The sequence below is a fragment of the Phaenicophaeus curvirostris genome, chromosome 12 (genome assembly GCF_032191515.1).
Source record: "Phaenicophaeus curvirostris isolate KB17595 chromosome 12, BPBGC_Pcur_1.0, whole genome shotgun sequence".
Classification (NCBI taxonomy): domain Eukaryota; kingdom Metazoa; phylum Chordata; class Aves; order Cuculiformes; family Cuculidae; genus Phaenicophaeus; species Phaenicophaeus curvirostris.
Window position 1 is genome coordinate 20,037,931 of NC_091403.1, and position 21,587 is coordinate 20,059,517.

General features: G+C 60.4%; 2 protein-coding genes across 7 annotated transcripts in view; both read left to right on the forward strand.

The window, feature by feature from the left end:
* Nucleotides 1–21,587, forward strand: part of PKM (pyruvate kinase M1/2) — a 74,007-nt gene that overhangs the window by 20,062 nt on the left and 32,358 nt on the right. The window lies entirely within an intron of this gene.
* On the forward strand, nucleotides 346–21,443 carry CELF6 (CUGBP Elav-like family member 6). 6 transcript variants are annotated; one of them, XM_069866649.1, is made up of 13 exons: nucleotides 346–636; nucleotides 6,522–6,604; nucleotides 14,285–14,333; nucleotides 15,798–15,926; nucleotides 16,044–16,123; nucleotides 16,596–16,739; nucleotides 17,137–17,281; nucleotides 17,363–17,512; nucleotides 17,827–17,889; nucleotides 18,742–18,822; nucleotides 18,933–19,076; nucleotides 20,057–20,212; nucleotides 20,427–21,443. In XM_069866649.1, the coding sequence occupies exons 1-12, from the start codon at nucleotides 390–392 to the stop codon at nucleotides 20,182–20,184; spliced, it is 1,443 nt and encodes a 480-aa protein (XP_069722750.1). In that variant the 5' UTR covers nucleotides 346–389; the 3' UTR covers nucleotides 20,185–20,212; nucleotides 20,427–21,443. The 6 variants fall into 6 exon arrangements, with proteins under 6 accessions (XP_069722750.1, XP_069722752.1, XP_069722751.1 ...); XM_069866651.1 differs by having other exon boundaries at nucleotides 18,745–18,822; XM_069866650.1 differs by having other exon boundaries at nucleotides 15,801–15,926.

Here is a 21,587-nt window from a genome sequence, read left to right on the forward strand (position 1 = left end):
CAGGGGCTCCAGGAGCGATGGGGACGGGGTCTATCAGGGGTTCCAGGGGTGCCGCCGCTGGGGCCGGGGGCCCTGGTGCTCGGGGCCCTCTCCCCGCGCCGCCGCCATCACCCGCCGCTCTCCCGTTATGCAAATGCGGCGCGCGCGGCCGGGGCCGGCGGGTGACGTCACCAGCGCGCGGGCCGGCGCGCGGGAGCGGGGGGAGGGGGGGAGCCGAGGGGGGCGGGGTGGGGGTTGGGAGGGGGGGGTGGTTGTGGGTGGTGGGGGGAGCGGCCCGGGCCGAGCCCCGAGCGGCTCCGAGCGGCTCCGAGCGGCTCCGAGCGGGTCCGGGCGGGGCGGGGCGGGGCGGGGCGGCGGCGCCTCCCGCAGCGGCGGCGGAGCGCGGGGCCATGGCCGCGGCGGGCAGCGGCGTGGCGGAGGCGGGGGCGGCGTTCAGCACCGCGAACAGCGGCCGGGTGAACGGGCTGAGCCGCGCGCCCGGCGCCATCGCCATGAAGGACCACGACGCCATCAAGCTGTTCGTGGGGCAGATCCCGCGCAACCTGGAGGAGAGCGACCTCAAGCCGCTCTTCGAGGAGTTCGGCCGCATCTACGAGCTCACCGTGCTCAAGGACCGCTTCACCGGCATGCACAAAGGTGCGGGGGGGGCCGTGAGGTAGGGGGGCCTGAGGAGGGGGTGCGTTAAGATGGGGATGCTCTGAGGAGGGGGTGCCCTGAGGAGGGGTGCCTGAGGAGGGGGTGCCCTGAGGAGGGGGTGCCTTGAGGAGGGGGTGTTCTGGGGTGGGGGTGCCCTGACGAGGGGGTGCTTTAAGATGGGGATGCTCTGAGGAAGGGGTGCCTTGAGGTAGGGGTGTCTGAGGGGGTGCATTAAGGTGGGGGTGCTCTGGGGTGGGGGTGCTCTGAGGAGGGGGTGCTTTAAGATGGGGATGCTCTGAGGAGGGGGTGCGTTGAGGTGGGGATGCTTTGAGGATGGGTGCTCTGAGGAGGGGGAGTGCATTGAGGTGTGTGTGCTCTGAGGAGGGGGTGCCCTGAGGAGGGGGTGCCTTGAGGTAGGGGCGCCCTGAGGAGGGGGTGCGTTAAGATGGGGATGCTCTGAGGAGGGGGTGCCTTGAGGAGGGGGTGTCCTGAGGAGGGAGTGCATTAAGATGGGGGTGGTCTGAGGAGGGGGTGCCCTGAGGAGGGGGTGCCTTGAGGACGGGTTCTCTGATGTGGGGGTGCATTGAGGATAGGGTGCTCTGAGGAGGGGGTGCCCAGAGGAGGGGGTGTCCTGAGGAGAGAATGCGTTAAGATGGGGGTGCTCTGAGGAGGGGGTGCCCAGAGGAGGGGGTACCTTGAGGTAGGGGTGCCTGAGGAGGGGGTGCGTTGAGGTGGGGATGCTTTAAGGAGGGGTGCTCTGAGGAGGGGGTGCCCTGACGAGGGGGTGCATTAAGATGGGGATGCTCTGAGGAGGGGGTGCTTTGAGGAGGGGTGCTCTGATGTGGGGGTGCATTGAGGATAGGGTGCTCTGCGAAGGGGGTACCTTGAGGAGGGGGTGCACTAAGATGGGGATGCTCTGAGGAGGGGATGCCTTGAGGGGGGGGTGCATTAAGAAGGGGGTGCTCTGGGGTGGGGGTGCGTTGAGGTAGGGGTGCCTGAGGAGGGGGTGTCCTGAGGAGGGGGTGCGTTAAGATGGGGGTGCTCTGGGGTGAGGGTGCTCTGAGGAGGGGGTGCCTGAGGTTGGGGGTGCTTTAAGGAGGGGTGCCCAGAGGAGGGGGTGCCTTGAGGTGGGTGTGCTTTAAGGAGGGGTGCTCTGATGTGGGGGTGCATTGAGGGTAGGGTGCTCTGAGGAGGGGGTGCCTTGAGGAGGGGGTCCCTTGAGGTAGGGGTGCCTGAGGAGGGGGTGTCCTGAGGAGGGGGTGTCCTGAGGAGGGGGTGCTTTAAGATGGGGATGCTCTGAGGAGGGGGTGCCTTAAGGTAGGGGTGCCTGAGGAGGGGTGCTCTGAGGAGCAGGTGCCTGAAGAGGGGGTGCCTGAGGAGGGGGTGCCTTGAGGTGGGGGTGCTCTGAGGTGGGGGTGCTTTAAGATAGGGGTGCTCTGAGGAGGGGGTGCCTTGAGGTGGGGATGCTTTGAGGACGGGTGCTCTGAGGAGGGGGAGTGCATTGAGGTTAAGGTGCTCTGAGGTGGGGGTGCATTGAGGAGGGGGTGCTCTGAGGAGGGGGTGGCCTGAGGAGGGGGTGCATTGAGGTGTGTGTGCTCTGAGGTGGGGTTGCTCTGAGGTGGGGTTGCTCTGAGCTGGGGGTGCATTGAGGTTAGGGTGCATTGAGGAGGGGGTGCTCTGAGATGGGGGTACATTGAGATTAGGATGCATTGAGGAGGGGTGCATTGAGGTGGGGTGCTCTGAGGTGTGGGAGCTCTGAGGAGGGGGTGCTCTGAGGAGGGGGGTGCCTGAGGAGGGGTGCACTGAGGTTAGGATGCTCTGAGATGAGGGTGCTCTAATATGGGGGTGCATTGAGGTTATGGTGCTCTAATATGGGGGTGCATTGAGGTTAGGGTGCTCCAAGATGGGGGTGCATTGAGGAGGGGATGCATTGAAGAGAGAATGCATTGAGGAGGGGGTGCCTTGAGGTGGGGGTGCCTCGAGTTGTGGGTGGCCTGAGGTGGCGGTGCATTGAGGAGGGGGTGCTGCGAGGTGGGGGTGCCTTTAGGTGGAGTTGCATTGAGTTGGGGGTACCCTAAGGCATGGTTACCCCTGAGGGTGAGTGCACTGATGGGGGGGTGCATTGAGGCAGGGGCGCCCCTGAGGTGGGGGTGCACTGAAGTTAGGGTGCACTGAGGTGGGGGTGCCCCTGAGATATGGGGGTGCCCCTGAGGTGGGGGTACACTGAGGTTAAGGTGCATTGAGGAGCGAGTGCCGCTGAGGAGGGGGTGCCCCTGAGGTGGGAGTGCTCTGACATGGTCGTGCCCCTGAGGTGGGCGTGCACTGAAGCTAGGGTGCACTTAGGTGGGGGTGCCCCTGCAGGATGGGTACCCCTGAGGTGGGGGTGCACTAAGCCGGGGGGGATACTGAGGTGGGGGTGCTCTGGTGTGGGAGTGCATTGAGATGGGGCTGCCCTGAGGTGGGGGTACCCTGAGGTCTGGTTACCCCGAGGTCTGGTTACCCCCTGAGGGGGGGTGCTTTGAGGAAGGGGTGCCCCTGAGGTGGGCGTGCACTGAATTTAGGGTGCACTGAGGAGGGGGTACACCTCAGGTGGGACATCGCTGAGGTGGGTACTTGGGCACCTCTGTGTTGAGTTTCCCCTGAGGTGGAGGTATGCTTGATCTGGAGGTATCCATGAGGTGAGGTGCCCCGATTTGAAGGTACCCCTGAGTTGGGGACACCCCTGAAGTGGGGCACCCTGGTATGGGGTACCCCTGAGGTGGAGGTGCCGCACTATGGGGCTTCTCAGTATGGGTCACACTGGTGTGGGGCACCACTGTTGCGGGGGCACCCTGATATGGGACATTCTGGTATGGATCACCCCTGAAGTGGGGTACACCTGAGGTGGGCTGCATCTAAGGTGGGGCACCTCTAAGACTGGGGTGCCCCTGAGGTGGAGACAGCAGTCGCAGGTGGAGCCTGTGGTGGAGAAACCCACCTGAGGTGGGGGCAATAACCTGGGGCTGGGAGCTGCTGTCTGGCTTGGGAGCACCCCAACAGTGTTTGGGGTGCTGGCTTGGCTTGGGGGCACCTATCTCGCGTGAGGCACTCACGTGAGTTTTGAGCACTCCTGGAGCTGGAGCACCCCTGGAATGGAGGCGCCCACCTGAGATACAGGTATCCACTATGGATAGGGGCACCCTCCTGGTGGCTCCCTGCCTGCGCCGTGGCTCAGCCCTCTGCCAGGTGGTCAAGACCAGCTGCCCCGAGGTCCAGCAGGACCAGGGTCACTGCAGGCTCAGCTGGCATTCCAGCACAGGGTGCAGAACACCTGGTACGCCGAGCAGCGCTGTGCTGAGGCCTCACCGGTGCACCACCAAGGTCTTTATGGAACCCCCCACCCATAAGATGGGGGGCCGTGGCGCCGGAGGAGGATCAGGGCACCCCAGGGTGTCACTGGGACTGGATCGCATGCTCCTCTGCATGCTGTCACCGAGCCCCTGTGCCATGGGCAGGGCTCGCTTCACTGGGACTTTCTGTAAGCCAAAACTTGGTGCTTGTGGATGCCACCGTGTCAGTGCTCTTTGCCCGTGGGGCAGCCACCCGGACTCCATCGTTCTCAGCACCACGGCCTCCAAAATGTCTCAAGGTGCCTTCCAAGTTGCTCGCGTGCTCCAAACGGTGGGATTTCATAGAATCATAGAATCATAGAATAACCAGGTTGGAAGAGACCCACCAGATCATCGAGTCCAACCATTCCTATCAAACACTAAACCATGTCCCTCAGCACCTCGTCCACCCGTCCCTTAAACCCCTCCAGGGAAGGGGACTCAACCCCCTCCCTGGGCAGCCTCTGCCAGTGCCCAATGACCCTTTCTGTGAAGAATTTTTTCCTAATGTCCAGCCTAAATCTCCCCTGGTGGAGCTTGAGGCCATTCCCTCTCGTCCTGTCCCATCACTTGGGAGAAGAGCCCAGCTCCCTCCTCTCCACAACCTCCTTTCAGGGAGTTGGAGAGAGCAATGAGGTCTCCCCTCAGCCTCCTCTTCTCCAGGCTAAACACCCCCAGCTCTCTCAGCCGCTCCTCATAAGGCCTGTTCTCCAGCCCCCTCACCAGCTTCGTTGCTCTTCTCTGGACTCGCTCCAGAGCCTCAACATCCTTCTTGTGGTGAGGGGCCCAGAACTTTTGCACCTCACCGAGCCCCTCAGCGCTGCCTTCAGCCCGGCCTTCAACTGCTGCGGCCCAGACGTGTGATTTAACTGCAGACGCTCCTCTAATTCAAACGACATCCTTCCTCCCAGCAAGCCTCAGGAGTGGGTTTGCTCCCACCCCAGCCCTCTGAACTCCTCCGGAACGCCCCGGCACCATCCACGGCGTCGCCTGTAGGGAAAATAAAAAAGGGGGAAAAAAGAGTGGCGAGGAGGAAGCCGACTTGATTACGGATGGTAAACACTGGAAATGGCAGCGGGCCTGCGGCGAGCCGCTGCGCTGACCTCCCCCTGCCGCCCGCAGCAGGGCTGCTCTCTGCCTGGGGGGAACCTCTCCTTGCTCCCCGCGAGGGCCGATGTCCCCAGCATCTTGTCCCCAACAAGACGGACGTCCCTCAGCGTTCCCCCGCCCCGCTGCTGCGCTCCCTCGCCTCCCAGGCGTGCTGATTGTACTTATTAAGAGTTATTAATACTTAATCAGCTGGCGGATTTAATTGTGCCAATATTAAAAATGCATCAATGTCAATTTTATTCATTAAATATTTACTTTGTTGAAGGGAAACTGTTTTGCTGCTGTTTTAATATCACTTTCAGACGCTTTTGGATGTGACCCCAGCAAATTGGGGGGGGAGCCCTCAGGGAGGGAGCGCGCAGCAGCAGCCGGGGGACCTGGGATGCTCCCGCAGGAACGGGAGAGACGGAGGGGAGAGGACCAGACCCGGTCCCCGGGGCTCCCTCGGTGCCAGCTCCAGGCGAGCGAGCAGCTCGGCAGCGTGAGTCAGCGTGGGAGAACCTCGCCCCAGGCGGATTCCCGATTCACGAAGCGCCACGATGTTGGAGGAACTGGAGCGCCTTCACCACGCGAGTCTCATCCCGAGCAGGATGCTTGGGGCCGACAGTAGCGTGGCGGCGAGCTGGGATGCGCGGCCTCGACGCCTGGAGATCTGCTTTCCTGAGGGCTTCGGCTGCAGCTTTTTCCGGAGCCTGGGGACAGAGCGCTGCTGCCTGCCAGCTGCCAGCCTCGCTGCCTGCTCTTGCCTCGCTCCTTCCTTCATCCTGCTGCTCCATCTCTTTTGTATTGAGATCTCCCAGCCCGTTTGGGGGCTTAGCTTTGGCTCTGCGCCCGCCAGGGTGCTGGGTGCTGGATATCCGTGCCAGAGTGTTGGGAGCCAGGGTGTTGGATGCCATGGTGCCAGCGTGCTGGAAGCCAGAGTCCTTGATGCCAGGATGCCGAAGTGCTGGGTGCCATGGTGCTGGATGTCAGAGGGCCAGGGTACCTGGATGCCAAGATGCCAGGGTGCTGAGGTGCTGGTGTGCTGGATGTCAGGATGCCAAGTTGCTAGATGCCCCAGTGCCAGGGTGTTGGGGTGCCAGGGTACCAACGTATCGGGATGCTGGATGCCAGAGTACCAAGGTGCCAGGCTGTTGGATGCTATGGTGCCAGGAGGCTGATACCAGGGTGCCGCAGTGCTGCATGTCAGAGTGCCAGGATAACAGGGTGCTGGATATCGGAGTGCCAAGGTGCTGGGTGCCAGGATGCCAGGGTGCCAGAGTACAGGGTGCCAGAGAACCAGGCTGCTGGGTGCCAGGATGTGGAGGCACCCCAATGCCATATTAGCCACGCTAAAAGCTCTTTGTGTGCCTGGGACTTTGCAGTGTTGCCAGGCTGGACATTGACCCCATATCCCCATCTCTGCAGGCTGTGCCTTCCTCACCTACTGCGCCCGCGACTCGGCGCTGAAGGCGCAGAGTGCCCTGCATGAGCAGAAGACGCTGCCAGGGGTAAGTGACACCGGGGGGTCAGGGGGAGCAGAGGTGGGTGACAGCCACACTTACCCAGGGTGTGGGTGTAGGAGCCGCTTCCAGAGGCTGCAAACCAAGCCATTGATTTTCTTTGCCGCCCATGTGCTGTTGTGCTTTCTGTGGGCTCCGACCTCCCAAGCTTAACAAAGTGAAAATAAATATTTAATTATTCTCCTAAATAAAAATCAATAGGGCCGCTGGTTGGCTGGGGAGAGCGCCGGGGCCTGTAAAGATCAATCCCTGCCTCGGGTGTATGGAGCTGATGGAGGGGCATGTGGTTTGTGGGGACACGGCTTCCTGAGCCGCGCTCTCGCCGGTGTTGCTGGATATCAGCAGGTTTAAGAGTTAACAGCCCACTTTGGGCTGGTGTCCACCTCGCCTGGTGTCACGCCTGCCCGCAGGTCACGGGCTTGCCTGTATCCCCTTCTCATCACACGCATCGACATGTGTACACGCATGTGCGAGGTGCACGGCTGCTCCTCCCCTGGCTGTACCTGCTCACTCTCGCCCTGCCCCTCCGCTTGGGGGGAGCGGATGGCTGCGTGTGTGAGCACACGCTTGCACGTGGGTGTGCAGGCACCCCCCCTGCGTGGGCAGATGTCTGTGTGCACCTCTGTGCGGGTGCGCACGCAGCACCCGTGTGGGCAGCTGGGCAGGAGTCAGTGTGTGCACACCCCTGTGCTTCTGCTCACACCCCTGTGCTTGCGCACACCTGTCTGCTCCTCCTCGCACTCCTGCGCACACCCTCCTCTGCTCGGGCACCCTGTGCAGCTGCACACACACCTCTTTACTTGTGTTTACACTGCCGTGTGCCTCTGCACATCTGTCTGTGTTTATAAACACGCCCCAGGTGTCTGTGCATGCCCTTCTGTGCCTTGTGCTCACCCCTAAAGCCGTGCTCACACCCCCTGTAGCTATGTACAGCCCCCATAGCTGTGCTCACACCTATAGCTGTCCTTGAAACCCCTACAGCCATGCTCACACACCTATAGCTCTCCACCCCTTATAGCCGTGCTCACACCCTGTAGCAGTGCACTCTATAGCCGTGCATCCTCTATAGTTGTGCACACCCTACAGCCACGCTCTCCCCTATAGCTGTGCTCACACCCCCTATAGCCATGATCACACCCCCAGTACCTGTGCACACCCTATAGCCATGCTTACCCTATAGCTGTGCTCCACCCCCATACTTGTGCACCCTCTATAGCAATGCTTACCCCATAGCGATGCTCAGCCCCCACACTCCTGCTCAACCCCATACTCTGCTCCCCACATATGGTGCTCCCCCAATACGATGCTCCCTCCACAGCAATGCTGCCCTCACACCCTGCTCCCCCATACGATGCTCCCCCCATAGTGATGCTCCCTATACCCTTCTCCCCTATACGATGCTCCCCCATATGATGCTCCCCCCATAGTGATGCTCCCCATACGATGCTCCCCCATACCCTGCTCCCCCATACCCTGCTCCCCTATATGATGCTCCCCATACCCTGCTCTCCCATAGTGATGCTCCCTATACCCTGCTCCCCTATACAATGCTCCCCATACCCTGCTCCCCCATAGGATGCTCCCCCATAGGATGCTCCCCATATGATGCTCCCCCCATACCCTGCTCCCCTATATGATGTTCCCCATACCCTGCTCCCCCATAGGATGCTCCCCGCATAGTGATGCTTCCTATACCCTGCTCCCCTATATGATGTTCCCCATACCCTGCTCCCCCATATGATGCTCCCCCATATGATATTCCCCCCATAGTGATGCTCCCCATACAATGCTCCCCCATACCCTGCTCCCTATACCCTTGTCCCCTATATGATGCTCTCCCCATACCCCGCTCCCCCATACGATGCTCCCCCCATAGTGATGCTCCCCATACCCTTCTCCCCCATATGATGCTCCCCATACAATGCTCCCCATACCCTGCTCCCCTATACGATGCTCCCCATACCCTTCTCCCCATACGATGCTCCCCATACCCTGCTCCCCTGTACGATGCTCCCCATACCCTTCTCCCCCATACGATGCTCCCCATACCCCACTCCCCCATAGGATGCTCTCCCCATACCCCGCTCCCCCATAGGATGCTCCCCCCATAGTGATGCTCCCCCATACCCTTCTCCCCCATACGATGCTCCCCATACAATGCTCCCCATACCCTGCTCCTCCATACGATGTTCCCCCCATAGTGATGCTCCCCATACCCTGCTCCCCTATACGATGCTCCCCATACCCTTCTCCCCCATACGATGCTCCCCATACCCCGCTCCCCCATAGGATGCTCCCCCATAGGATGCTCCCCCATAGGATGCTCCCCCCATAGGATGCTCCCCATACCCTGCTCCCCCATACCCTTCTCCCCCATAGGATGCTCCCCCATAGGATGCTCCCCCATAGAATGCTTCCCATACCCTGCTTCCCCATAGGATGCTCCCCCCGTAGTGATGATGCTCCCTATACCGTGCTCCCCTGTATGATGTTCCCTATACCCCGCTCCCCCATAGGATGCTCCCCCCATAGGATGCTCCCCATACCCTGCTCCTCCATACGATGCTCCCCCCATAGTGATGCTCCCCATACCCTGCTCCCCTATACGATGCTCCCCATACCCCGCTCCCCCATAGGATGCTCCCCCCGTAGTGATGATGCTCCCTATACCGTGCTCCCCTGTATGATGTTCCCCATACCCCGCTCCCCCATAGGATGCTCCCCCCATAGGATGCTCCCCACACCCTGCTCCCCCATACCCTGCTCCCCCATAGGATGCTCCCCATAGGATGCTCCCCCCGTAGTGATGATGCTCCCTATACCGTGCTCCCCTGTATGATGTTCCCTATACCCCGCTCCCCCATAGGATGCTCCCCCATAGGATGCTCCCCCATAGGATGCTCCCCCATAGGATGCTCCCCCCATAGGATGCTCCCCATACCCCGCTCCCCCATAGGATGCTCCCCCCATAGGATGCTCCCCCATACCCCGTGCCCCGCTCCCCCCTCGCCGCTCCCCGGGCCCAGCCCCGCCCCTGCCGTCCCGCCCCCCGCGCCGCACGCAGCCCCTCCGGGCCGGACGAGCCGAGCCGGGCCGGGCCGGGCGGAGCCGAGCGATGCAGCTGCCGCAGGTGCCGGCGCCGGGGCCGCGGCCGCCCGTGCTCTGGGTGCCCGCCGGCTCCAAGATCCTCTGCATCGAGGTACGGCCCCGCCTTTGTCTCCGCCGAGACACGGGAGGGAGCGGCTCCGCGGGGGGACGGGGGGCGAGGGGGGGGCTGCACCCGGGGGGGTGATGGGGGTGGCTGCACCCGGGGTTTGGGGTGTGGGTGTCGGTGAGCAGGGGGTGTCTATACCCGGGGTTTGGGGGGGGGTGGGTGTTGGTGAGCAGGGGGTGTCTATACCCGGGGTTTGGGGGGGGTGGGTGTTGGTGAGTAGGGGGTGTCTGCACCCGGGGATGCTGCGTGGGGGTGTTGGTGAGCAGGGGATATCCGTACCTGGGGTTTGGGGGCGTATACGTCGGTGAGCAGGGGGTGTCTGCACCCCGGGGATGCTGGGCATGGCTGTTGGTGAGCAGGGGGTGTCTGCACCCAGGGTTTGGGGTGTGGATGTTGGTGAACAGCAGGTATCTGCACCCAGAATTTGGGGGTGTGGGTGAGCAGGGGGTATCTGCACCCAGGGTTTGGGGTGTGGGTGAGCAGGGGGTATCTGCACCCAGGGTTTGGGGTGTGGGTGTTGGTGAACAGCAGGTATCTACCCCCAGGTTTTGGGGGTGTGGGTGAGCAGGGGGTATCTGCACCCAGGGTTTGGGGTGTTAGTGAGCAGAGCGTGTCTACACCCAGGGTTTGGGGTGTGGGTGTTGGTGAACAGCAGGTATCTACCCCCAGGTTTTGGGGGTGTGGGTGAACAGGGGGTATCTGCACCCAGGGTTTGGGGTGTGGGTGTTGGTGAGCAGGGGGTGTCTGCACCCAGGGGGTGAGGGTGTGGGTGAACAGGGGGTATCAACACCTAGGGGTGGGGTGTGTGTAGGCGGGGCAGTTGCTGACGATGAGAGTGTGTCTGCACGCAGGGATGGGGGTTGTGAGCGTGTGTGTGTGTTGATGAGGAGGGTGTATCTGCTCGCAGGGATGCTGGATGTGGGTGCTGGTGAGCAGGGGGTGCCAGCGCGCAGAGATGCTGCGTGTGGGTGGCAGTGTTGTTGAGAAGGGTGTATCTGCACCCAGGGATGGGGTTGTGTGTTGTCGGGGAGGGGTGTTTTACCACCCTGGGTTTGTGTGTGTGTGTGTTGGTGCTGTGCGTCTGTGATGGCAGGTGTGCACGGGGGGTGTTGTGCCCACAGAAGGTGCAGGGGGGGCGTGTGCGTGTGTTGGCAGGGATACAGTTTTGCCCCTGGTGTGTGTGCGAGATGTGTTGGTGGGGAGGGCGCCTTGACACCCCTGGCTGCTGTGTGTGTGTCGGCAGGTGCTGATGGTGCCGTGTGGGTGTCTGTGGGTGGGCTCTGGGTGTGTAAGTGTGTGCACGTGTGTGTGTGTGTGTGTGCGTGCACCCCAGGTGTGAACGGGGGGCAGAGAGAGCGTGGGTGTTGCGTGGGCTCCTGTGTTGTGGGTGCCCGGTGCAGGGGGCTGGCCGGGTGTGCGTGGGTGATGGGGTGTTGGTGCTGCTGGAGGGGAGCCATGGCCGGCCAGGCTGCTGTCTGTGTGTCCACAGAGGGCTGCTGGGGCTCCTACTGTGGGTCCCGCTGCCACAGTGGGGAAACTGAGGCACAGGGTGCTGTGTCCCTGCCTGGCAGGGACAGTGGTGCCGGCTGTGCAGCCACACGCGCGTGGCCGTGGTTGTGTGGGGGCCACAGCGGCGAGGAAGGTGCTGGGTGGGTGGGTGGGTGCTCAGGAGGTGCGTGCGTAGGGGTTTCGTGGGCGGTTGTGCGTGGGGCTGCGTGGGCGCAAGCGTGCGGCTGTGAAGGTGTCTGGTTGTGCAGGGGGTGCTGAGGCAAGCGGGCGGCTGGGTGGGTGGGTGTGCATGGAGGATGCTGCGTGGGGGTGTGCGTGGGGGTGTGCAGGAGCAGGAGTGCGGCTGTCGGGGTGTGAGGTTGTTTGTAGGGGTGTGCTAGGATGGTCGTGAGGCTGTGCGGGGTTGTGCGACTGTCCCCAGGCCGGCCGCGTCTCCTCGCAGCAGGGGGACACCCTGGGCTTTGGCAGGTTGTTCCCCTGGAGGTTGGATGCCTTTACCCTGAGTGCCTGGCCCCCTGTGCTGGGTGTCGCCTTCCTGGGGACCCCCAGGGTGACACAGGCGCCTTCTGCTCCAGTGTCACCCAGCACCTCCGTCTTGGCTCATTGAGAGGCATGGTGGCTGGATCCTCCAGCACTGTTGGGTGCAAGGAGGGGGAGGAGGGTGATGCTGAGGAAGGAGCGAGGGGCAGAAGTGACCCTGTCCCGTGGGGCAAGTCCCTCAGCAGTGATTCACTGTGGACTGGCTCTCCTCAGCTGATGGGGGACTCTGAATTTGGGTGGGTGACGGCACCCGGAGGGGTCAGGCAGTCGTTTAGCAATTGGTGGTGACCCCTTGAGTGGTAGCACAATGGGGATCTGGCTGTGAGGGGCTGTAGCCGGGGGTCTGTGGGGCACCCATGGGTGGTGACGGTGACAAATGGGTGCTGGGGCACCCCAGACAGGGTCTGCTGTGCGCATCAGCGTGTCCTTGGGGTGTGCAAGGGTGGGTGTGGGAGGTGGGGGATGCATGGGTAGATGGGTAGATGGGTAGATGGGCGTGTGGGTGCTGTGGAGGTAGAGGGGTGGGTGCTAAGGGGGTGGAAAGGTAGGTGGAAAGGAGATGGGAGAAGGATGGGCAGGTGTAAGGATGCTACATGGATGGATGGGTGTTGGGGATATGGATGGTTGAATAGATGGATGAATTTGGGGAGAAATGAGTGGATGGGTGGCTCTGTGGGTGTCAGGGATGGGTGAACAGATGGATGGGTGTTAGGAGCTGGGGGAGATGGCTGGGTGGTTGTTTGGGTGCTGGAGGATGGATGGAGGACCGTTGGGCAGCGGCGTGTGGCTGGGCAACTGTGTGGGAGAGGAGCACGGTGCTGGGGTGCCGTGGGGACAGACGGACAGGATGCCAGACAGGCAGACACGAGGGGAGGTCTGGGTGCCCACTTCGTCTGCCTGTGGAGGGGTTCACCAAGCACCCCGGTGTGGGCACAGGGCGATGCCAGGGGTGCCAAACGCCCCCTTGGGGGGTGTCCACGGGCCAGGGTGGTTTCTGCCCTGCACGGTGCGGCAGCCCTGGGGTAGGTTAGCCAGTCCCCAAGGCCTGACATTTATAAACATCAGCCGCTCCCAGAGAATCAATACAGTTTAATAACCGGCGAGCGGAGACGGGAGACACATCAAAATGACACTCTGCGGCTCTGTAAATGTTATTCTAAATCATACTCGCTGGGTTTATTACATTAAGCGTACAGCAGCGGGCACGGGAAATTTATTCCATCAAAGGCCATCGCGCTTGGTAAATGGGGCTGGTGGGGCAGCGGAGGGCGTCAGCCCCCCAGGTAGGGCTCCCTCCTCCTTGCCATGGCAGGGAGATGGGGGGCAGTAGGATGTTGGTCCCACAGGTCTGGGCTGAGCGGATCCTGCCCCGGTGCAGGGGATGGGGTGGATGTTTGGGGGCCGATGACACAGTGGGTGATGCGAGAGCAGCTGGGTGACCCCACATCCTTCAATGCCACCACACGGCTCCCGGGGACCCGGTCCCTTCCCTGGAGCATCCCCAGCTCTTCGCTGACATTTTTCTCTGCGTTTCCCTGGAGACGAGGCGGTTGCTGTGGAAACCTCCCTCCTCGTCTTCCTTAACCATCCTCTTCCTCACCCGGGGGCAGGGAGGGGGGAGCTGGTGCTGTCTGTTTGGTCCCCTGTTTGGGGACCCTCTCGGAGGGTGCGTGGGGGGAAGCCTGGGGTGGGGGTACACACCTGCGTATGTGCGACAGCGGCACGTGTGTGCGCGGCTGTCCCTCTGCGTGCTTGAGCCTTGTGCGTGTGCGCGCACACCCGCCCCATCATGCGTGACATCTCGCCGTTGCCGTGACGACCCCATCGAGCACATGGCTCAGGCTCTGCAGCATCGCGGGGGAAGCATGCTTGTTGCCATGGAAACAGCTGTAATTGTAGCATTTTTCAGCTAAAAGAGGGGGAAAAAGGAGAGCGAGAGAGGAGAAAAAAAACGGCTCCATGGGGCAGTGGGCCAGGGACGTGAGCGCCATCCCGGCGTGTCCCCCTGCACACGTGTCACCCTTGCACATACACGCGGCGGCAGCACACAGGGGGAGGCCGAAATCCAGTGAGAATCAGGAAAAGGAGGGCAGTGGCGATGCTGCCGGAGGGGCTGGGGCCAGCCGGGCACTGCTGCCGCCTCTGCAGTCCTTTGCAGTCGAGGAAAGCAGGCAGGCGGCCAAGGCTGGCACTGGTGGCCTGGCGGGCACTTGCAGCGCTGGGTACCTGTCTGCGGGGCCGTAGCATTGCCCTCTGCCTGCGGTTCCCTCTATTCTTGCAGTTCCCTCACCGTTTCCTGGCTCCCGGCACCAGGCTGGAGCCAAATCCTGCTACTTCCCATGGAAAAGGTTTGGGAGAGGGCCCGGCCCGGCCGCTGACCGCTCATTTCCACTTGTGTGTTGCAGATGAACCGCCCCATCCAAGTGAAGCCGGCCGACAGCGAGGGCCGAGGAGGTAGGTCCCCCCTTCTCTGGTTGCCTCGCAGGGGTGTACGGAGTCTCCTGAGGGGTGACAAGGGACGTGGTGGCATCACAGGGTCTGCTACGGGGAGGTTGGTTTGCAGAGAAACCCACAAAAGGAGCTACCTTTGCCAGTGGCATCCAAACCTGAGTGAGAGTAAATATGGTCTTGGCTGGGGAGAACGTCCTGACGTGTCGCTGTCAACATCCTGATGTCACAGCATGAGCGCCCGGGCAGAGCACTACCCAGCCACGCTTCGACAGCCCCTTTGTCTATCACACAACTTAATTACCTGCCCAGAGCTGCCTGCGGGGACCCTGGCAGAGTCGGCGTGAAGGAGTCAGCCACATGTGTCCCAAAAACCCCTCTTGAATGGGCACAGCCACCCCCTAGATTCTCCATTGGAGCTGGCAGCTCGTGGGGCTGTGGCATTTCCAAGCAGAGTCGATAATTGGGGTAAACCAGCAGGAATTGGATCAAACCCTCGATATTCCTGGAGCCACGAGCGAGTGCTGGGCGCGCGGGTGTGCTTGGGTGTGTGGGATGCTCACATGGGGCTGCGTGCCCTCGGCAGGACAGCTGCGCTAAAGATACCCCTCTTCAAAACACGTTATTAAACACGCCGCAAGCTGGTCCTGGCACATCCCGGAGGGACCCAGCAAATAAATTACCCACTTACCGAGCGTAATTGGTGAAGGATTAAAAATCGATGGGTGAGCTTGGGCGCCTGGCTCTGGCCCCCTCGCCCAGGAGGCGATGCTCAGCTGCCAATCCCGCTCCCCCCGGCTGCCTTCACCGGGAGATGGTTTATGTTTAACTAGACAACACACGAGTCCTATTCCCTTAACTAATTTTCCTGGTACCTTAACGGACAGAGCATTAATCGTCTCCTGCCATTATTTATTTATTTCCCCGGCAACGCTCTTGACAGGGCACCTTATTTTCTTTGTCAAATGCCATTAGCGCGCTGCGGGAGTGTGTGGCCGCGCAAGACAGATGCTGGTAATAATAATGAAATTCTCATTATTTACTCTCCCTTCTCTCGTGTTTGGGTTATTTATGTCCCCTGGGCACGGCCGGAGGCTGTGGGTTATTCTGTGAGTCAATCATATGAAGGCAATCGTTGGTGTTTTGCGGGCTCTCTTTGTTTCCCAGCCACATCCCACATCAGTGCCGGGGAGCCAGCTCTTCCATCCCTGGGAGAAGCCCCAGCTCTGATCCTTGAAACAGGAGCCGACTTTTCTCGGCTTCAACCCTCAGCAATATCCCTGCAGGAGTTTCCCCACCCTAAGCGTTTTGTAGGATGGAGGTGATAAACCCTGCTTCTTCCCTGCTGGATCAGCATCGCTCCCTCCTAGGCACTGATGTTACCCTGCTCCTTCCCCTCTGCACGCAGGGATGAGGGGACGGGATAGCGAGTGATATGCCGCTCTCCAACGGGCTTGGTTTTGTTTTTAGAAGACAGGAAGCTTTTTGTGGGCATGCTGGGGAAGCAGCAGAGCGAGGATGATGTCCGACGTCTCTTTGAGCCCTTTGGCCAGATTGAGGAGTGCACCATCCTCCGAGGGCCTGATGGAGCCAGCAAAGGTGCGCTTGGGGAAGATGGGTGAGCACACTGTGGTCCACTGGAAGCTGCTGGCTGGGCAGCGCTGGCTCCCTCAGCAGATGAATCCAACCTCTCCCATGTCCCCTCTCTGCCCTTAGGTTGTGCCTTTGTGAAATACAGCAGCCACGCTGAGGCGCAGGCTGCCATCAACAGCCTGCATGGCAGCCAAACCATGCCGGTAAGTGCCAGGCTGTCACCCTACCCCGTTCGACCCCGTGCTGCCTGCATAATCCAATCACCAGCTAATTTGATCCTCTGTCTAATTGGATCAAAATCCTACAGATTGGCAATTTGTTGGCCAGATCACCCCCAGGTTCATCCTTGCCTGGGCGCTGAGCCCTGGGGGTGGGTGCGCGGGGCTGATTCCCTTTGTGTGGGGGAAAGGGGCTGTTTAATTAACGCCAAAGGTCAAAGTTGTGAACAAGGACAGGGGAAAACAGAACAGAGGTCAGGGAGCCGCCGCCAGGGAGAAAAGCTGGCTATAATTAAACCACACATTGATTGCCGGTTGCTGCTGCCAAGCCGGGCAGCATCCCCAGGGCTGAGGATGCTGCAGCTATTGTGAGCCAGCGAGTCTCTCCTCGGGGCGGGAGACGTTCTGAGGGCTTGGCTGGGCCCCCACCATCAGCCCCATCTTCCCCCTGTCTCAGGGCGCCTCATCCAGCCTGGTGGTGAAGTTTGCAGACACGGATAAGGAGAGGACCCTGCGGCGGATGCATCAGATGGCGGGGCAGCTGGGCATCTTCAACCCCATGACCATCCAGTTTGGCGCCTATGGGGCCTATACGCAAGCGGTAGGAGCTGGCGCCGGCCGGGACCTGGGGGTTTTTGGGGACCCTTGTGGTTAGGGGGGGTTGCTTTTGCCTGTGAAAGCCTGCAGGGGAGCCTACCAGTGCCAGCGTGAGCGGGTGCCCATCAGGGTTGCTGTACCCCCATTTAGGGGCACAACAGAAGGGATCATTGCCCGAGGCGAGGGTGGTGTGGATGTAGGGGGCAGCCCTCCCACGTGTCACCTTTTCTAGCATCACCTCGACCCCCTCCTGTCCCTGGGTCCCACAGCGGGTGGCATTTATTCCTCCAAGGACCTGTGTGTGGATGCAAAGAGGGGAATGCTAATTTTTCCTCCCCTGCTCCCTCCTTCTCTTTGCCTCTCACTTGCTTTCCCCTTTTCCCCCCGTGTCTTTCCTTAAGATCATGCAGCAGCAGGCAGCCCTGATGGCGGCTGCGCAGGGGACCTGCCTGAACCCCATGGCTGCCATCGCCGCCGCTCAGATGCAGCAGATGGCCGCCTTCAATGTCAGCGGGCTGGTGGCCACCCCCCTCACCCCTTCTTCAGGTACAACCCCCCTCCGTTTGCCCCCCATCCTGCTCGGCATCCTGAGGGGCGGCTGCCAGTGCTCACCCCTCCTTTTTGCAGGTACCAGCACCCCTCCCGGCATCAGCACGGCGCCCGTGCCCAGCATCGCCACGCCGATCGGGGTGAATGGCTTCAGCCCGCTGCCGCCGCAGACCAACGGGCAGCCCACCTCGGAGACCATCTACACCAACGGCATCCACCCCTACCCAGGTGACTCTCCTCACAGGCCCTGCCGCCGTGTCCCCAGGCTGGGGACACACGCTTGGCTCACGTGGCAGGTTCCCAGAGGTGCTCCCCACCCCGGGAACATGCCGGATGAGCGAGCTGTGCAGCAGTGCCCACTGAAACTCCTCCTCCTCCCGTGGCATCGCCACCTTTGTGAGCAAGGCGATGTTCTTGGCTCCTACAAATGCTCTGCCCCTCCGCGGTGGTGCTCGGCCAAGAGCCCTCTCTCACGGGAGCTGCTCGTCCCTGGCTTTCTCTTGCTTATTCTCTCTTCTTTCTCCCTTCTTTTCTCTTCCCAGCTCAAAGCCCCACGGTGGCAGATCCCCTCCAGCAAGCCTATGCAGGCATGCAGCACTATGCAGGTCTCAAACTTTGCTTTGCACTTCTCTCTCTCTCCTCTTTGCTCCTCACCCTTATTTTTGGGGGGTGAGCATTGCCTTGGGGAACGGCTGGGCTTGAACCACGGGGTTAGGGCAGTGTGCTCGGGCATGGATTAACGTGGTGATGCGTTGAGTGCAGCGATGGGGGTGATGCTGACACAGAGCACCATCCCCTCATCCCCAGCAACACGGCTGTGCTGCTGGCTCAATCCTCCACGCAAAACTTGGGTGGAGGAAAGTGAGTTTTAATGGCCACCAGACTGAGATAACTGTGTCGGGGAGAGCCGGCAGTGGTACCCAGGAGAGGGGGTGAGGTTTGGGCAGTGGTAGAGAGCCAGCTCCGTGCCAGATCCTGCTGATCCTACCAGCCTGCTGGTAGAGATGGCCCTGGAAGCACCAAGACATCAGAAATCCCTGGATGTTTGTTGCGTGGCTGAATCCAATGGACGGGGTGATGGGGTGCACAGAGAAGAGAGTCAAAGCATCCCACGGAAGTACGTCAAGACTGGCAGTCATTTAATTAAGAATTATTTTCAACAGACCGTCAAGTTTTGGATCCCCAATTGTTTTTTTCAACCAAAGTGCCAACTTCCCTCAACCTTGAGGCCGTATTACCGCTACCACCAACGTCCCTCCTTGGAAAGCTGCTCCTGCATCCCTGGCATGCTGGGAGCCTTGGGCCGTGCCAGCAGGGGTGGGAAGGGCAGAGCCAGCAACCCCAGGGCAGGAGGGACACCAGCATCATGGGGTGGCAGCGGGGGAAATCCCTGTCCCCAGCCCTTCCCGGAGCTGGGGCGTGTGCCAGGGTCTCAGCTCCATGTTTCTCTCTTCCAGCAGCGTATCCCACTGCCTACGCACCCATCAGCCAAGCCTTCCCCCAGCAAGCACCCATCATCCCGCAGCAGCAGCGAGAAGGTGAGGAGTTTTGGGGGGCAGCCCGCTGCAGCGCCAGTGGCTCCTCGCACCACCCTGGGGTGACCCCCGCCTTGCGGCTGACGTGTGGCTGTCTTTTGTGTGTCACCCAGGTCCCGAGGGCTGTAACCTGTTTATTTATCACCTGCCCCAGGAGTTCGGGGATGCAGAGCTCACACAGATGTTTTTGCCTTTTGGCAATGTCATCTCTGCCAAAGTCTTTGTGGACCGTGCCACCAACCAGAGTAAATGCTTTGGTAAGTCCCAGTGTGCGTCTCTCTGCAACGTCCCAGCTCAGGGATCAGGTTCTTCCTGTCATTCCAGCTCTGCTCTCCCTGACATCCCAACTTAGAGGTCTCGCTCTCCCTGATGTAACAGCTCGGGGGTTGGGCGCTCCCCAACATCCCCTACTTGGGGATCAAGCTCTCCCCAGGGTCCCAGCATGGAGTTCCAGCTCTCCCTGACATCCCAGCTTGGGAATTGGTCTTCCCCCTGACATCTCAGCTCTGGGGTCTGGCTCGGACAGCACCCACTCGTGCTGGAGCCGTGTGGCTTTCCAGGACAGGACATTTCCTCCTGCTCTCCCCATGTCCCCAGCCCAGCTGCCCATGTGCCTGCTGGGAAGAGCTGGCCACTGCTCATGCATCCGAGTGCCACCAGCATGCTCTGGCCTGCAGACCTGTCACCACGGGATCCCTGTATCTCTTGTTACCTTGCTGGCCCCAGACCTTGTCACCCTGGTGTCAGTGGGGACCTGCTTACATCCCCCAGGGTCCTAGCAGACCCCATCACCTTGGTGTCCCCTCACATCTTCTCACACTGGTGTCCCCACAGACCCTGTCACCCCAGTGTCTTTGGAGGTCACATCACCTCGATGTCTCTGCACATACTGTCCCATAAGCCCACAGACCCCATCACCTCAGTGTCGCTGCGGTCCCCATCACTTTGATAGACCTTGTCAACCCCAAATCCCATCACCTTAGTGTCCCCGCAGACCACCCCAGTGTCACTGTGAACCCTTTTACCACAGTGTCCTTGCAGACTGTGTCCCCTCAATGTCCCTGCAGGCCATGGTGTCCCCAAAGGTGCCATCAGCCCATCACTGCTGCTGCATTGTTCCCCCATGATGCCCCTCTCCCAGTCTGGGCCTCCACTCGAGGCTGCCTGCAGGAGCATCCCGCTGGATTTCCGTACCTCAGTTGACAAACTCCTCTGTCACCCTGTCCCTCGTCCCCAGGTTTTGTCAGTTTTGACAATCCGACGAGCGCTCAGGCAGCCATTCAGGCCATGAACGGCTTCCAGATCGGCATGAAGAGGCTAAAAGTCCAGCTAAAGCGGCCGAAAGATGCCAACAGACCCTACTGACCCCTGCTCACCCTGGCCCTGCGGAGAGGTGAGGGGGCGTGGGGAGGCCTGGCCCTGCCGCACTCCTGCGATGCCCCAGGGCACCCTCCAAAAATATCCTTGAGTGCGTGCGGAGGTCTGTGTGCTTGGGCCTGTCAGTGTCTGTGTTTCAAACTGGGGTTTGGATGCTGCCCTCTGTCCCTCTCTCCATCCTTCGTCCGTCCCCCAGGACACGGACTAACCGCCCCTCCGCTGTTCCGCAGGTCGGGCGTCCCGTGGTGTCTGATGACTTTCCCCTTCCCCAAGTGCAGTATCCAAACCCGTAACTTTCTTTGCAACACATCCCGGAGGAGGAAGAGGAGGAGGAGGAAGAAGAGGAGGAGGTGATGGAGCAGATGGCAAAGAAGAGAGCCATTCTGGTTGTAGCTTTTCTGTTTTGAGTTTTTTCCAAACCAGTCTTGTTCGTTACTTAACGGGAATGCGAGAATGAGGAAGGCAAGGAAGGAGGAGAGCGCTGCGGTGCCGGGGCTGACGTTTGCCAGCGGCGGCTTGCCAGGACTCACGGAATCCCTCGCCAGGAGAAAGGACGATGGCCCTGGGCGGCCGGGATACGATCTACCTTTGTTGGTTTTTTTTAAAAGCACTCATTTGCTGCTACTGATTTCCCAGGAGAAATGAGGAAAAGAGGCTCCAAACGGATTCTTAAACCAAAGCCGGTGGGACGGGACCAGCCTCGGGCGCTTCACCTGGAGGATGCTTGTTTGGAAAAAAAAGGAAAATGGCAAGATTTTCTTTTTCCTCACGTTGGGAAAAAAAAACAAAAACAAACACAAAAGGATCAGAGGATGTTGGACTTATAGAAGAGATATATAAATAAGTATAAATATATATATATCCCATGGAGCAGGGCGGTGGGACGCGTGCTTCCCCTGCCCGTCACTGGCACAGGGACATAGGATTACTTGTTTCAGAGTCATATCATTCCTTAGAGTTTAGGGACCAAAGGACTATTGCTTTTTTTAAATATATCTATAAATAAATTAATTTAAAAAAAAAAACCACAAAACACAAAAAAACAAAAAACAAGAAAGAAGAAGAAAAGGAAGCAGAAATTAAGGAGGTTAAACCTTGGGTCTTAAGAGCTGTGAGTGTTTCCTAGAGGGCTCAGTTTCGGGGGGCCGATCTGAGGGCCCAAGGGCTCAAGTTTTGGGGGCCGAGTCGTGGCCGGGGTGGGGGATGCAGAGCGGGAGTTTGGGGAGGGCTGCGGGGGCTCCCCCGGCCCAGGGGGCATCGAGCTGCTCCAACGAGCCTCTCGGTCGCCTCCGGGAGAGGGCAGAGAGATGCAGTACTTGGTGTTTTCAGTTTGGGGTGGGGGTGGGGGGAGTCTTGGTTTGGTTTTTTTTTTCCAGCCAAAAAAAAAAAAA